The sequence below is a fragment of the Varanus komodoensis genome, unplaced genomic scaffold, assembly GCF_004798865.1.
Source record: "Varanus komodoensis strain SLA01 unplaced genomic scaffold, ASM479886v1 scaffold6_2, whole genome shotgun sequence".
Taxonomy (NCBI): Eukaryota; Metazoa; Chordata; class Lepidosauria; order Squamata; family Varanidae; genus Varanus; species Varanus komodoensis.
Window position 1 is genome coordinate 7,341,947 of NW_025336346.1, and position 14,219 is coordinate 7,356,165.

General features: G+C 42.1%; 1 protein-coding gene and 3 non-coding genes across 5 annotated transcripts in view; all 4 read left to right on the top strand.

The window, feature by feature from the left end:
* The window catches only part of GNL3 (G protein nucleolar 3), a 15,712-nt gene extending 3,626 nt beyond the window's left edge, over window positions 1-12,086 (top strand). For both annotated transcript variants that reach the window (XM_044451654.1, XM_044451655.1), the window contains exons 3-15: window positions 550-687; window positions 1,120-1,227; window positions 2,158-2,241; window positions 3,354-3,489; window positions 4,449-4,552; window positions 5,460-5,601; window positions 6,877-6,964; window positions 7,579-7,753; window positions 8,277-8,419; window positions 9,652-9,788; window positions 11,136-11,329; window positions 11,607-11,679; window positions 11,765-12,086. In XM_044451654.1, coding sequence (XP_044307589.1) covers window positions 550-687; window positions 1,120-1,227; window positions 2,158-2,241; window positions 3,354-3,489; window positions 4,449-4,552; window positions 5,460-5,601; window positions 6,877-6,964; window positions 7,579-7,753; window positions 8,277-8,419; window positions 9,652-9,788; window positions 11,136-11,329; window positions 11,607-11,679; window positions 11,765-11,835 — 1,593 coding nt within the window. In that variant the 3' untranslated portion in view covers window positions 11,836-12,086. The remainder of the gene's footprint in view (window positions 1-549; window positions 688-1,119; window positions 1,228-2,157; window positions 2,242-3,353; window positions 3,490-4,448; window positions 4,553-5,459; window positions 5,602-6,876; window positions 6,965-7,578; window positions 7,754-8,276; window positions 8,420-9,651; window positions 9,789-11,135; window positions 11,330-11,606; window positions 11,680-11,764) is intronic.
* On the top strand, window positions 3,848-3,924 carry LOC123034361. The gene has a single exon (XR_006416738.1). It is a non-coding gene; the product is annotated as a small nucleolar RNA SNORD19 (small nucleolar RNA).
* Window positions 5,793-5,867, top strand: LOC123034355. Its single transcript, XR_006416734.1, has one exon. It is a non-coding gene; the product is annotated as a small nucleolar RNA SNORD19 (small nucleolar RNA).
* Window positions 8,025-8,098, top strand: LOC123034354. The gene has a single exon (XR_006416733.1). It is a non-coding gene; the product is annotated as a small nucleolar RNA SNORD19 (small nucleolar RNA).
* Window positions 12,087-14,219: the final 2,133 nt, after the last annotated feature.

Consider the following 14,219-nt stretch of genomic DNA (forward strand, 5'->3'; position numbering starts at 1 on the left):
CTCTGGGTTACTTGGCAATCTGAACTATGTTTTTAATATTGTCTGTTAACAAGCTCAATTAATTTTAGAAGCGCTGAAGTGGGATTTTGGCAAAGGTACCCAGCCAGCAGTTCCACAACACAGCATACCACCACCCCTTGCCTTCCCTTTCTCTTGCATGCCTTGTGTCTTACCAAAGATACACTCAGGGGCTAAAATATTAGTTCTATGCCCTTCCCATTTTCAGTGCTTGTTACCCTTATGCCCGTTTGCCTGCCACAGCTGTGTTCTGTTCCTCTTCACAATATACTTAGATACTGATTATTCCATATTTACATAGACATACTTTGATAGCCCCACTTTTTATATTATCCAGTACAAATGTGGCATTATCTAACTTTTGGAAATGATGTCAAGATGGCATGAATATAACTGTTAAGTACCTAAGTACCTAAAATCCAGATTAGGCTCCTCATTGCAGTTCTAGGTATGAAGACTAGAGATGGATGAAAAACTGGTGAGCAAGCTTGTGCATCATTAATAGCAAAATCTGACCGTTGTTGATTTCAGGTACGTGAACACAATAGAAAACTCCGGAAGGAAGCCAAGAAACGTGGGCATAAAAAGCCAAAGAAAGATCCTGGAATTCCTAATACGGCACCTTTCAAGGAGGAGGTTCTTCGGGAAGCTGAACAAAGGAAACAAAGGGTAAAAAACTATCAGCATGGCATGTTGCCTTGGACTTGCAGGATAAATCTTTGTTTACTCTCAGCACCCTTGTCTAACTAGGAAGTGTGGTGTAATTACATTTCTTATTTTTTAATTAGTTCAGCAAGGTTCGTGGTTAATAGTCGAACTTGACTAATGAACTTGGGTTGTGTTGCATTTTCTCTAGTTGTGATGGTGCAAAGATCTTGACTATTTATAGACACCTAGTATTGGCTTCCATATAACTTCATGCATGTGTGTCAGACATTTATTCCTCATGCAGTCATTCTGATTAGGTATTTTTCAGGGTTCACATCAGTGCATGTCTGCAATAGATAATCCAACATAGTAACAGAATTATGAGCAATTGGTGCTTTTCTGAATGTAGAAGGAGATCTTTTCAACATATATCTTTGTGTGTCTTGTGAACAGCGTGAAGAACTGAAGCAAAAGCAAAAACTTGATCGGCAGAAGGAGCTAGAAAAGAAACGTAAAAAAGAAGCTAATAAAAAGGATGTGAGTGAAGGAAAAAGTGAAAAGGTATGTATTTCTGAGAAGGTACTTAAATCAGAGCAAGATTGAGCAAGAGATATATCCTATTTGTTAGTTTTGGGATAATGGTATGATAAGCCTATATATCTGTACTAATCTAGGTATCTGCAGTTCCATTAGTTCCCAGATTAGCAGCTCTTTTCTCCCAGTGAGGCAGTGGTGGACTGGCAGCAGACCCCTGTCTCCTAGATATGGTCAGGTATGAGTCCATCCACAGCTTCCAGCAGTCCTTCACACTGCATGGGATGACTGGATAGATAGCCTTCCCCAGCATAGCACCTTTCAGGTGGTTTACACTTCAACTCATGTCAGCTACAGCCAGCAGGATTGATGGTCAGGAATGCTGGGAGTTATATTCCCCAGCATCTGAAGAACCTCAGGTTGAGAGTGATAAATAGGTGCTAAGAGGAGAAGAAAACTGAGGTTGACAGTTGCTTGCTTGCTGCACTGTAAGGAGTGCATAAGCAATCAGCATGACCTCTCCTGGATTTTTAACAACTTGGAACAAGGGTTGGGGTTGCTAGATTAATGTAGTTAGTAGCAAAGATAGAAATGTTATCGTTTTCCTAAATTATTTTATATCTTTCTTCATTGTAAGAAGTCACGAGTGCAAATAAAGAACTCACATGAGCAACTGCTGCTATGGAAGAGGCAGGCATGTTTTGTTGCAGAGAAGAGTTCCTACAGGGCTTGTGGTTTCTTTGCTTGAGCATAATGTGTTCCTTTGGCTCACAGCCAGTTTGCAGCTCTGTTTTTTTCCTTCCAATCACTTTAGCTCCAAATACTTACGAAGGTGACTTTTTGCCATGTAATTTTCTGTTTGTGTAGCTAACAGGATTATAGTCCTACTTTAATCAACTTTTGCAGGTAGAAGTTCTTGACATCTACATTTTCTTCTCATTTTTCTATCTTATTTAGAAGTCAGCCACTGAACGGCAAGCCAAATCAGTTCAACAGGTGGGCAAGAATTCAAAAAAATCCCTTTGTTCGGAGCTTAAAAAGGTATTTTTCAGCCTCCTTTTCTTGATACTCACTTTCATAAATTTCACTTCCCTTTTCCATGCTACCTTTTTCAGATAAAAGTGTGCTATTTGTGCATGTGGAAGCTGCACTGCAGTTTGTACAAAAAAAGAGCCATGTGCTTGACAGTTCTTTGCATACCAGTGGTCACTTCAGTTGCAGCTGTTGTATTTTGAGGGGAATTTTAATGAGGACCAGCAAAATCTGCAGAATAAGGCTATGCTGTGTAGAACCACAAGCCTGGGCAAAATCCTGTCTAACTGCTGCTCCCTCATTGACCCAAAGCCTCTGTGTTGGAGGCCTTTGAACAGCGGTTCTCAAACTTTTTCAACAGAGGGCCAGTTGAAAGGCTGCAGTGACTGTCGCAGGTGGGTGAGGTGGTGCCTGGGGGTGCGGGCTGGTGAGGTACCATTGGTCGCACACAAGGCAGCATCGGGGGTGCTCGCTCGGAGATCTCCAAGCGAGTCCAGAACCATCTCTGAGTGGTCAAGCCACCACCTCCCCGCCCGTGCTGCAAGGCAGCAGTGAGCGCGTATGGGAGGCAGGCGGCGGCTTGCTCGCTCGGAGACCCTCCCGCCCTTCTCCTTGCTGTCTGGCAGCTGCAGGCATCCGCCTGCCACTTGAGGACAAGATGGGACTTTGGGGTTTACTTGTTTATAAGTAGGGGTTAATCTTAGCTCGTACATTCGTAACTGGGGGGCTTCTGCTGCTTACACTGCTTTTTACATGAGTCTCCTAGTAATGTCCCACCCAAGCAGCCTTCGCCTGACTTCCATTTCAGGAATGCTCCATGACATTATATTGATCTCAGCATTCCCATTTTAATTGGACAGGACTTGTACTGAAAATGGTGGCGCTTCTTTTCATTTTTACCATCCTAGAGAATGATGTCAATAGTTTTATACAGTGTTGATTAATGAAAGTGATCGTAGTAGAATTGGTTATGTTGGAGAGCATGGCTTTTTAGTAAATACAATTTATTAAAACAAGTTTGACATTAAAATGGCAGTGGAGATGTTATGACTTCCAAATGTTGTGCGTGTGAATTTGAAACTGTGGCCTGAGATGTGTATCATTTCCCTGTTTCTCTTGAGGTGATTGAGGCTTCTGATATAGTGCTGGAAGTCTTAGATGCCAGAGATCCTCTTGGCTGCAGGTGTCCACAGGTGGAGCAGCTTGTGTGTCAGTCTGGGGGAGTGAAAAAACTATTGTTGGTTTTAAATAAAATTGGTAAGTGGAATAACCCTTTATTCTCCCAATACTTATCAGCTCCCTTCATAGGCAAATTAAGCTCGAATATTCAGTGAGTTCATAATAGTACATGAAGCCTAGAAATAGAAATGACCAAATTGTCCAGTTTCTACTTGGAAGGAAGGCATTCTCTCTTAAATGATGCATAAGTTTGCATAGGATTTGGTGGAAAGCCCGCTTGGAAGGAGGTTGCTTTACTACTTGAGCCTTGGCTTCCAGAAATGTTTGATATTGAGTTGTTTTTGTTCAGACATCCGTTAATTGGTTTGTATTCAGGCACCATTTGACTAGGTTGTGGAGCACATCAGTCATGCAAATAATGTTCCAACTAGGTCGTGAGCGGTGAGGAAGACACAAAAGCACACTGACAAACCTCTGGAGACTGTCAGATCCAACTCTGAGCTCACTGTTCTTTAGCAGAGCATCTTCTCATCTCTTGAGTCCCTTCTCTCCTTTGTCTTTAACGCCACCTCAGTTGCAGGCATAACGCTTACAGCCATTCTGTGGGAAGCCTCACCTGCAGATTACGGCATGCCTAGCTGCTGCAGAGCCATCTGAGAAACTGCATTTTCTGGTGTTTATCTGCTCTGTTTGTATGCATTTCCATTAAAGAGAAGCTGTGCTTCAACTAGTCAGTGATGGCTGGAGTTCATAGTCTACTTAAGGGCCTGGCTGGGCAGTTTCAGGCAGCAGATAAATAACATGCTTCATCATACTTCAGAACTGTATGGAGTGTTCCAGGCTGTCCAGGGGCTGTGGTCTTTCTTTTGCCGCCCTGTCTCCAAAAGCTTGTACTACAGCAAATCTGATGCTTATGCTACCTTTAAACTGATGTAAACTTAATAGAGCTATCACTCTGGAAGGTGTTTCTGAAATCACATAGTGTCAGCTCAGTGTGATTATTGTACAGTGGAACTTAGGCGCTTATTGTTTTTCAGATCTTATACCAAAAGAGAATTTGGAGAAATGGCTAAATTATTTAAACAATGAACTTCCAACTGTTGCTTTTAAATCTTCAATGCAGCTTAAAGACAAAACTGTGGTAAGAGCCTCCTACTTCCTCTACTGCAGCACTGAAAGGTGTGTCATTTGTATTGAACATAATGGAGTGGGGGAAGGGAGCAAAGATCATACTGTGCAAGCCCATTTTCTCCCATCCTATGTCTCTGCTCACATTTTGCCTGCCCTCATCACATGTCCCCTCCTCAGGGTTTGCCACTGAGTGGAGGAACCCTGTACTCCCACAGGTAAATCCAAATATGGCTGCATTCCCACTGCAACCTAACCCAAGTGCTAGGCATTTGTGGCATTGTTTCTATTACAGCTTTACTGAAATTTTCTACTGTTCTTTTCTACCTTTATTGAATCTTGAAGTCATGTCTTTTTGAGTTCAGCTCCCATTAGCCTCAGCCAACAGGGCCAAGAGAGCCAGTCTGGTGGTGTGGTTAAGAGTGAGGGACTGGGACTCAGGAGTTCTAGGTTCTAGTCCCCATTTCGCTATGGAGCTCATAGCTTTGGGCGAGAATTTGGGCCAGTCACAGACTCTCAGTCCAACCTACCTCACAGGGTTGTAGTGAGGATACGATTGAAAGGAGGAAGAAAATTTTGTAAGTTGCCACAAGTTCCTTGAAAGGAAAAAGGTGGCATATAAATGTGATTAATAAATTGCCAGGAATGCTGGGAGTTGTATAAAACATCTGGAAGACATCTGATTGAAACACATCCTTCTGTCGTGCCTCGATTCTTTCAGTGTCAAATCTCTGTTCTGAATTCTTCTTGCCCTTCCACCCATTTTCTAGATATATTGAAGCAGGTCCCCTCATTCAAATATATCTCCCAGTTAATTTGCTGCATGGGCTCAGCCTGAGTGACTGTTGAAATTCATTCTCTTGTGAAATTGATATTTCATTGATACTGGCTTTTTAAAACTGTCAACTCTCAATTTACAGCAAGAGAAGAAAAATACTAAAAGAAATCATGTGTATACTGAGTTATCAAGAGCAAGCTTATGTTTTGGGAGTGAGTGCCTCCTAAAACTGCTTCGAGAGCACAGTACTGACAAAGACAAAGCTATACAGGTTGGTGTGATAGGTAAGTCTGCTTTTGTCCATATGGGCTTCTTTGAATTGTGACACTTGCCTATAATGATGTGTTAGGAGCTAAATGGTATTGTATGGCAGTAACAAACCCTTTTGCTACATTCAGCGGCACTTGGGAAGGCCCTCCATTTTCAGGTGGGAATAATGATGATGGTGGTTCCTCTTGGGTTATATTCCTGGAGTGAGAAATGAGGATGTATATGTTGGTCTTACTGTTGCTGTGAAGACTTCAGATCCAACTCTGATCTCACTTTATAGGCAGCATTGAAAAGGGTGGATGTAATATACCAAAGATAACACACCTTGTTTTGGACTGTTGCCTGTTACACTGGCCCACCCTGCACATAAGCCACCATGCGCTGGTTCTTTGCATAACCACCCATGGTACTCTCAACAGATAGTTGCTGTGCCCTCCCACCCTCTTGCTGGCCAGCAGTCGCATCTTGATATGGAAATGCCATGGCAAGCAGTACTACAGAGGAGGAAATCTGCATGGCTCTGCAGGTCAGGGCAGTAAATGGAGAATAAATTGCACAAATACCAGTGCAGTAGGCGGAGGTGAAAGTGACAAAAATTATAGGCAGGTGTCATGCGCTCCTGTGTACTTGGACAGGATCACTTGCATCAGAGCATTCTCCAGTTGCTAGGGGCCTGGAGAGGAAGGCCCTGAAACGGGATGGTGGAGGAACCCAGCAGCACAAACAGGATCATGAAGAGTGGAGATGGAGCTTCGCAGCCGTTCCTGGCAGCCGCCGACAAAATTGCCCTGCTAGATTTGGACGATGGAGCAAGCCAGCGTGGATGTCAACACTCCCAAGACAAGACAGTGTGGCTCAAGTCACTGCAGAAACCACACTGACTTCAGAAAACATGGCAGCCCACTGTGGTGGATCACCCATGGAGGGTTGGTCTTGCTTGCAAACTAGGTTGCTGCATCTGCCACCACTTCTCATGCAGCCTCTTCTGTGCAGTATTGCAGGGGTGGGCAGAGGAAGAGGTGACTGAGTTCATAGCACTGGCTTCCCCAAAATGAGGTGTCTTCCTGGAATAGCAGGCAAATTGCTGCACCTTCTCCCTGAGGTGATTGATTTATTTATTTAGAATATTTATTTGCCATCCTGTCGCGAAGGCCAGAGGATGGCTTACATTTGGACAGAGTGACTTAAATCTTTCTTACCTCATGTAAAATCTGTATGTGTTACATGTTTGATAGGCAGTATAAGGATTAACTAATTTGATCTTCACTTTTTTGTTTCTTGGTCTTCAGGTTTTCCTAATGTAGGGAAAAGCAGCATAATCAATAGCCTGAAGGAGGTGCGTGCCTGCAACGTGGGACCAGTGAGAGGTCTTACTAAGTTAGTCTGCTTATGTCAAGCATGTATATTAAAGGTTGTGCTTTCACTTCTTCAAAATCCCTTCTGTGCCTTTAGCTTTCTTATCCTTGTTCTTTTCTGCTGTACACTGTAGCCCCAACTGGCTGCTGGATTCAGTCTCTATACTCAAGACAAAATAGATGACTTCATTAGTGGGAAGAGGAATAATCCCATTAAGTACAGACACTTTGAACACAGTTTTCATTGCAGCTGTAATAGTTAGTGGCACTTCCGTGTCACCAATGTAAGGTTTAGAATACAAGCATCCTTATCTGGCGCAACTCCTAAAAGGTTTTTTATTAAATTGGCTCAAGGGAGGTATGTTAGTTTTCCGGTGAAAGTTTCCTTGTGTCAGAACTTTTATTTGAAGAAGAGATCAAGGTTCTTGAATTGAGACTAAAGCAGTAGCATTTTGGAGAACAGATCTTGCCTACCCCAACAATAACACCTGATGTGGATTTGTGCTGTCTAAGTCATCTTTGGTTGGCTTCCTAAGGTGACTCCTTTTAACCAACCCTGGCACTTTGCTTATCACATACTTCCATGTGTTTGGTTTAGTTAAATGTATTTTTCATTTTGTTTGTGTTCTTTTAAAGGTGCATTCAAACAGTTCACATTGACAAGCATATTAAGATGTTAGATAGTCCATGTATTGTTGCAGCACCTTCCAGCAATCCTCTTGCCCTGGCACTGAGAAGTTCTACAGAAATTAATGCTGAAAACATGGTTGATTCAGTAGATACTATTCTGAAGCACTGCAACAAACAACAGGTAAAGCAGTTAAATAGCTTCCCAATCCTTTTTAAGCCTCTGGTGTGTTGAATTTTACTTTCCAGTCAACTGGAGTAGCCATTCTAAAGGGGTCCAAGTAAAATGCTGCCTAATTATGTGCCTAATTGTGGGATGTTTCTCCACCCAAAGAGATTGGTTCATCTCAGGAAAGTGAAATGGACTACTCTGATAAAATTCAGGAAGATGAATATGCTGCCTTGTTAAATTGAATGGCTTTCTATTTGCTACCATACTACCATATTAGCAAAGTGAGAAATGAGGATATTTACAATGTCTTACTTTTACACTGAAGACATCAGATCCAACTCTGATCTTGCTGTAAGCTTTTATGGTGCTTCCAAAGGAGTTCTGATCCAGTTCAGTAACATGCTGTTTTACTGCAACAGATGCACAACTATAAAATAACTGATTTATTCAAGGATTTTGAGACTCTGATTTACACATAGGCCTCTTCCAATCCAACTGTTCTATGATTTCATGAGGATTTCTTTGTTAATTTCAGATAATGCTATACTACAACATCCCAGACTACAGAAACACTGTTGAATTTTTAACTCTGCTAGCTCAGAAAAGAGGAATGCTGAAAAAAGGCGGACTTGCTGATACACTGGGTGCAGCTAAATTATTGCTTTCTGACTGGACTGGGTAAATATATGAACTCTCCTTTGCTGCAGTCATGATATTTACTAGTCAGATATAGGGATTGTGCTTGAAGAAATGTGGGAGCCAGATTAACAGTGTTTCGTAGCTACTGTACAAACCGGGGAAATACAGATATAACTTCTGTAAATGTAAAATTAATTGGTGGTTTTTGCTGACACACATGAGTAGCTTATTTGAAACTGTCTTTTACTGTGAATCAGATTATTTGTCTGTTTAGCCCAATATTGTCTCTGACAGGGAAGGGTGTTTTGCATTGCACACTTCCTAACCAATGTCAGGATTTGGATCTGGGAATGTTTTGTATGGAAAGCATATATACAAGTTTACTTTGTTTATGCTTTGGCTACATCTTGTGTGCCAAGTGTGGCACCGCTCAAAATTAGTATGATTTCATAATGGCAAGCTTGTTCCTGTGAAATTTATAGTTCTCCTCCCTCAGGTAACAAAGGGAGCAAGTTCAGAAGTACACACACGCTAGCCAAGCACGCAGCAGTGTTGAGTTGAAAAGGTTTCTGGGGAACCTTTCCAAACCAAATGCCAAGCCTGAACTTTACCTTCCCCTGTATTCTGGAAACATCTTGTGGATTGATACACAGATTAAAATGTGGGCAAAATTATGTGAAGAACCATGTGTCAAGTGTACCACACAGCTGGTACATTGCAAAATTACAACAGTGGAGAAATTTTGCATTGATTTAAAGTGCAGCAAGGTGTGATGGGTTACTTTTTAAAAGCCTTTAGAACATGGGATTTTGACAGCTGTTGCATGTCTAGCTGGTTAAAGATTTAAAGTAATGTGACACGGGTTGTTGGTGCTTCTTGAAATGAGCCTGAATTGTGCACGTATACACCTGTGTTGTGACATTAGGAATAACTAGGTTACAAGCTATGGTATGGGTTTCACAATTCTTTGAATTCCACAAAATGAATGTCTGATACTTAAGGTCTTCATGTCAAGACCTCATGGCAGAGATTCATACAAAATTCTTTTGAGTGACTAGTGTTAGAGGTATAAAGGGTATCACCGGCAGTAGCCCAATTCTGAAAGTTCATGGAAGTGTTTAATATGTACAAGTCCAAGATGGAAAAGGTGGGGAATGTTTGAGGAATGTTAAAAAATACCATCTCTAAGTCAGGTTGGGAGAGGAGGTTCTGTTCCTGCTTGGGAAGGAAAATGTTTGGGCCTTTTGTAAACAGGACTTCTCTTCCCTTAGTGCCAGAGTGAGTTACCATTCAAGACCCCCTGCTGTGTGGAACCTGTCACCACACCTTTCCAGTGACGTTGTAGCAGCAGCACAGCAGAGTTTTAATTTGCAGGACCTGGAAGAAGATAATAAAAGCACTGTGAAAGGTGAGGCTAATGTACCAAATGGTTCCCAGAGAGGTGATGCTCATTTGTTGGTTCTGTCATGCCAGTTTTTTTGCTGGCGTGACAGAAAGACTTTTTACATTTATAAGAGCCTGTTCCAGTGGCCTGTTAATACTCTGGCACATGTGACCAAGGAGCAGAGCCAGTCTGGGCTCTGTAGTTGACAACGTGCTTGATTCTCTGTGGCTGCAGTCAGGTTCTGTAGGGCAGAGAAAATCAGCTACCATCCTGCACATAGTAGAAAAAGAAGAGAATTTAACCCTCACCCAAGTACTTGGGACACCAAAGACATGGAGCAGGTTTATTTCATTCCCTGTATAATCCTCATGTTACGATGGCTTGTTTATTAAACTTGTTAGGCAAATTTCTTAGAAGAAAACAAAGGGTCTTACAACAGGAATTTAAATATACCCCAAAAAGTAAAATTATTTAGTGTTGATTCCTCTCCCACATGCTGCTTTTTTTCCTGGCCAAATTTATTTCCACACTCTACAACTCAACTGGAAGTAGCATGTGGGGTGAAATGCTGCTTTTTCTCTTGGATTCCTGTAGACAGGATTGTGGTGCTGACCTGTTTTTAGAAATCTGGGTTTCTGCCATCATACCTAATTCTGTGCCTGGGCTTTATAATTCAGCAGGAGATATAAAGGCGCACAGCTGTCACTGAATCCCAAGGAGTCATAATAAGAACTTTGAGGGCCAGATCTCCCTTGTTCTCATTACCCAGTCTTCTTAGGTATTCAAGTTGGTGTTTCATGCTGCTGGGGCACAGCTCTGATTATCTTTTGCCTTCTGCTTGCTTCTACGTAAACGTACATCCAACATCTGCACAGGCTGAAGTCAGCTTTTGTTTTGTTTGTAAAATTTGTGTCACATTAAATGTGTTAGTGTTTAAGGTGCCATGGGAATGTCTTGCTACAAAGATTAGATCTAGATTTAGGCTGGCTCAATAGTGCTGGTGGAAGTGGGCTTCCCCTGCTCTTCTTTCTCAGCTGAAACTGCTCTACAGAGACAGGTGCCTGTGAATGGAGTGAGCTGTGATAATAGGCAGATTCTCAAAACTTGGCAGGCAAGACTTTTCATGCCCTTTCCTCTTGTAGAAGGCAGGTCCTGGCTCCAGTCCATGAAGTGCTGCATAGATGAAGCTTTTTGCTTCTTATCAGTGACTGAACTACCTTGCTGTTTCCTGCCATAGAGTTCATTTCAAATATGTGAGTGTTGTGATTTGCCTAGAAAACAGAGCAGTGTCTTGTCCACTTGCCCTTTGGGAAAATATCCTAGAAGCTCCTGCTCAAGCATATAATCTGACCATGAACATTTCTTTTACAGCGAGTAAATTCCCCAATCAGTCGAGCAGCATTACCTTTCAATCTCCTGGCTTCACGGATGGCATAATAGAAGATGAACTGTCAGAGGAAATATTGGGAGAAGAGAACATGGAACCGGAGGAGGAGGAGGAGGAGAAATTATTAATGGAAGATGAGGAGCTTGAAATAGAAAGTGACACTGAAAGTATGGAAAAGGTAAAGCTGTGGTCTTCTTTTAGTGCTCTTAAATCACATTTTGTGGATCCTCAGTAAAGAGGAAAAAGCAGTGACATTTTGAGTCTGTGTTGCACAGTCAAGTTATTCTGTCAGCTTCTAATTCCCTTCTCCAAAATGGAGTTAACTTTTATCAGAGAGTATTTCTCACTCTGCGTACATTGCCCCAACAGGTGTGTTTTCTCCCCTCTCCTGTGTTTATATATAAGCATTGCTATGATGACATCCTTAATCTGTATTCTTTGTTACTTTGTTTCAGAAAAACAACAGAACAGCAAATGGAAAAACAGCCTCTGCAGAGCTGGTTGCAGAGGGGGTGAAGCTACCTGCAGGTATGTATTAAACAACTGAATTTAATGCATTTATTAAGTAATAAGCTGCTGTTTTAGTCTAACACTTCTTTTTTCTTATATAAAGGTAAACAAGTTGACATGGATAAGGCGAACGACCTGGATGATGCATATGACTTCAACACAGATTATATGTAAAGATCAACAAGTTTTAACTATCGCTTTCTGGAACTAACAGTAGGACTCTCTGGAGCCTTTGAATTCCTGTGGAGGTTTTTGGCAAATGGTAAACCCCAGGTCCATGTAAATATTGTATAAAATAAAGAATTCAGCACAGCTGGCTAGAAAAAAATACTCTGAACTCTGTAAATTGTATTAAATAGCTTTTCTTATTACTGTGTTCTAATTGCATCCATTCTGTAAAAACAAATAGAGTAATTCAATTGACATGTCTTCTCTAAATTATTATTAATTTCATTTCTCTACCTTCCAATAGCTGAGACTGTTTAGGCAGCTCATAGCAATTCATAAACATAGATACAAAGTTGTTTTTACTAATCTACAATAATGGATGAGGTAACCATCCAAATTCTAGCCTGTGGTGTTCTTTCATTTATGATAGATACCCAAAGCATCCACAGGAAGTTTTGCAGCAGGAAGAATTGAGCCACATGTTCCCATCATGCGAGAAAATTCAAATGCAGTCACAGCGTGCTTCTTAAGCTTCTGTGCAGGCAGGGTATGAGTACCACTGGCTTGCTTACAATATAGTTACATTATTAGTGGAAATAAAACAGATGCATTGAGTTGGACCTAGCATAAGCCTTCCATGAAGGGGATGGTGATCCCCTATTCCTGCCTTCCCCCATTCTCTGGAGGCCTGGGAGTACCTCTGGAAGAGGGACATGGGGAAGTGGCACTTCAGGCTGTAGAAGGAATCTGTAGACTACAGCTTCCCTTCTATCTGTCAGCTGGAGTGTTCCTGTCTAACCCACTGCATGCTTTGCCTGGTATTTAGAAGGGCATGGTTATTCAATAAGAGGCCACAAAAACACCAAAGTGCACTATTTAAATATCCGCTCCATCTCGGCTTCCCTTTCCCCTTTGGGCAGAAATGGAATTTAAAAATTGGAACACAAGGGTGCATCATACGCAGGAAGTAATAATTGGTTCCTGCTTCAGCAAGCTACCTATGCTAAACACACCTTTTCTCACACTTAAGATGAATTTGTGTAATTTTCAAAGTCTTACACAAAAGCAGCAAGAGGTGATTATTCAAACCTCTCCAGCAACAAAAGAATATATTTTGAATCCTTAATGTTCTTCATAAACCTCCCAGCATTTGTCTCTTGTAATGCCTAGCACAACTGAGCCAGTGGCAACCAGATCGTTGCCCATCTAGTCCTGCCCCAGGACCTCTGATGTCACAGACTGGCAGTGTCTAAGACACACAACACGGGCCTGCCAGTGCAGTATGCAAAATTGAGAAGTCCACCCAAGAGTGATGAAGTGAACATAAGTATTGCAAAGGAAGTTCAGGGATGGTTTACAGCTGGTTTCATCGACCAACCCTATGTTCTCAGGTAGATAATTCATTTTTGTACATTCTTGACAGCAGTATATGAGCTCTAAAATGACTAACTCTAGAAGAGATTATCTCAAAAAATACTGAAGCATATGACCAATGGTGAAGATAATCCATGCTTTCAGTTTCAAATTGGGTGTCATCAGTGGTCCCAATTTTCAAAAAGGGTAGTAGAAGGGACATGGGGAATTACAGACCTGTTAGCCTTACGTCCATTGTAGGAAAAAAAATGGAAAGGCTCGTAATAGAGATGTGGCGATGTTAGATAGGAAGGGAGGCTGACAGCCACACAACACGGCTTCCACAAAAACAGGTCCTGCCAGACGGACCTTGTGGAATTCTATGACAAGATTTTGCGATGGCTAGATGGAGGGGATGCAGTGGATGTGGTTTACCTGGATTTCAGCAAGGCCTTTGGCAAAGTGCCCCATGATATCCTGGTGGAGAAACAGGAGTTTTGGGATACACCAAAGCACTGTCTGGTGGATTAGGGCATGGTTGACTGACCGAAAGCAGAGGGTAACCATTAGTGGGGAATTGTTGGGATGACGGCCAGTGACAAGTGGGGTCCCCCAGGGCTCTGTCCTGGGGCCTATCCAGTTTAATCTTTTCATAAATGACATGGAAGAAGGGGTGAACAGTCTGCTGATCAAATTCGCAGACGACACTAAAACTGGAGCAGTGGCTACAACTGAGGAGCAGGTACTCCAGATCCAAAAGGATCTGGACAGACTATGGAAGTAGGCAGGAGACAACAGGATGGTGTTCAATGTGGATAAGTGCAAGGTCTTGCACAGGGGCATAGGAATAGCTGTCATAAGCACAGGATAGGTGACAAGTGGCTGGAGAGCAGCACTTGTGAAAGGGACCTTGGGGGTACTGGTTGACTGCAGGCTAAACATGAGTCAGCAGTGTGATGTGGTGGTCAAGAGGGTGAACGCTACCCTTGGTTGCATAGCCAGGAGCATGGCTTCTAGATCAAGAGAGGTATTACTAC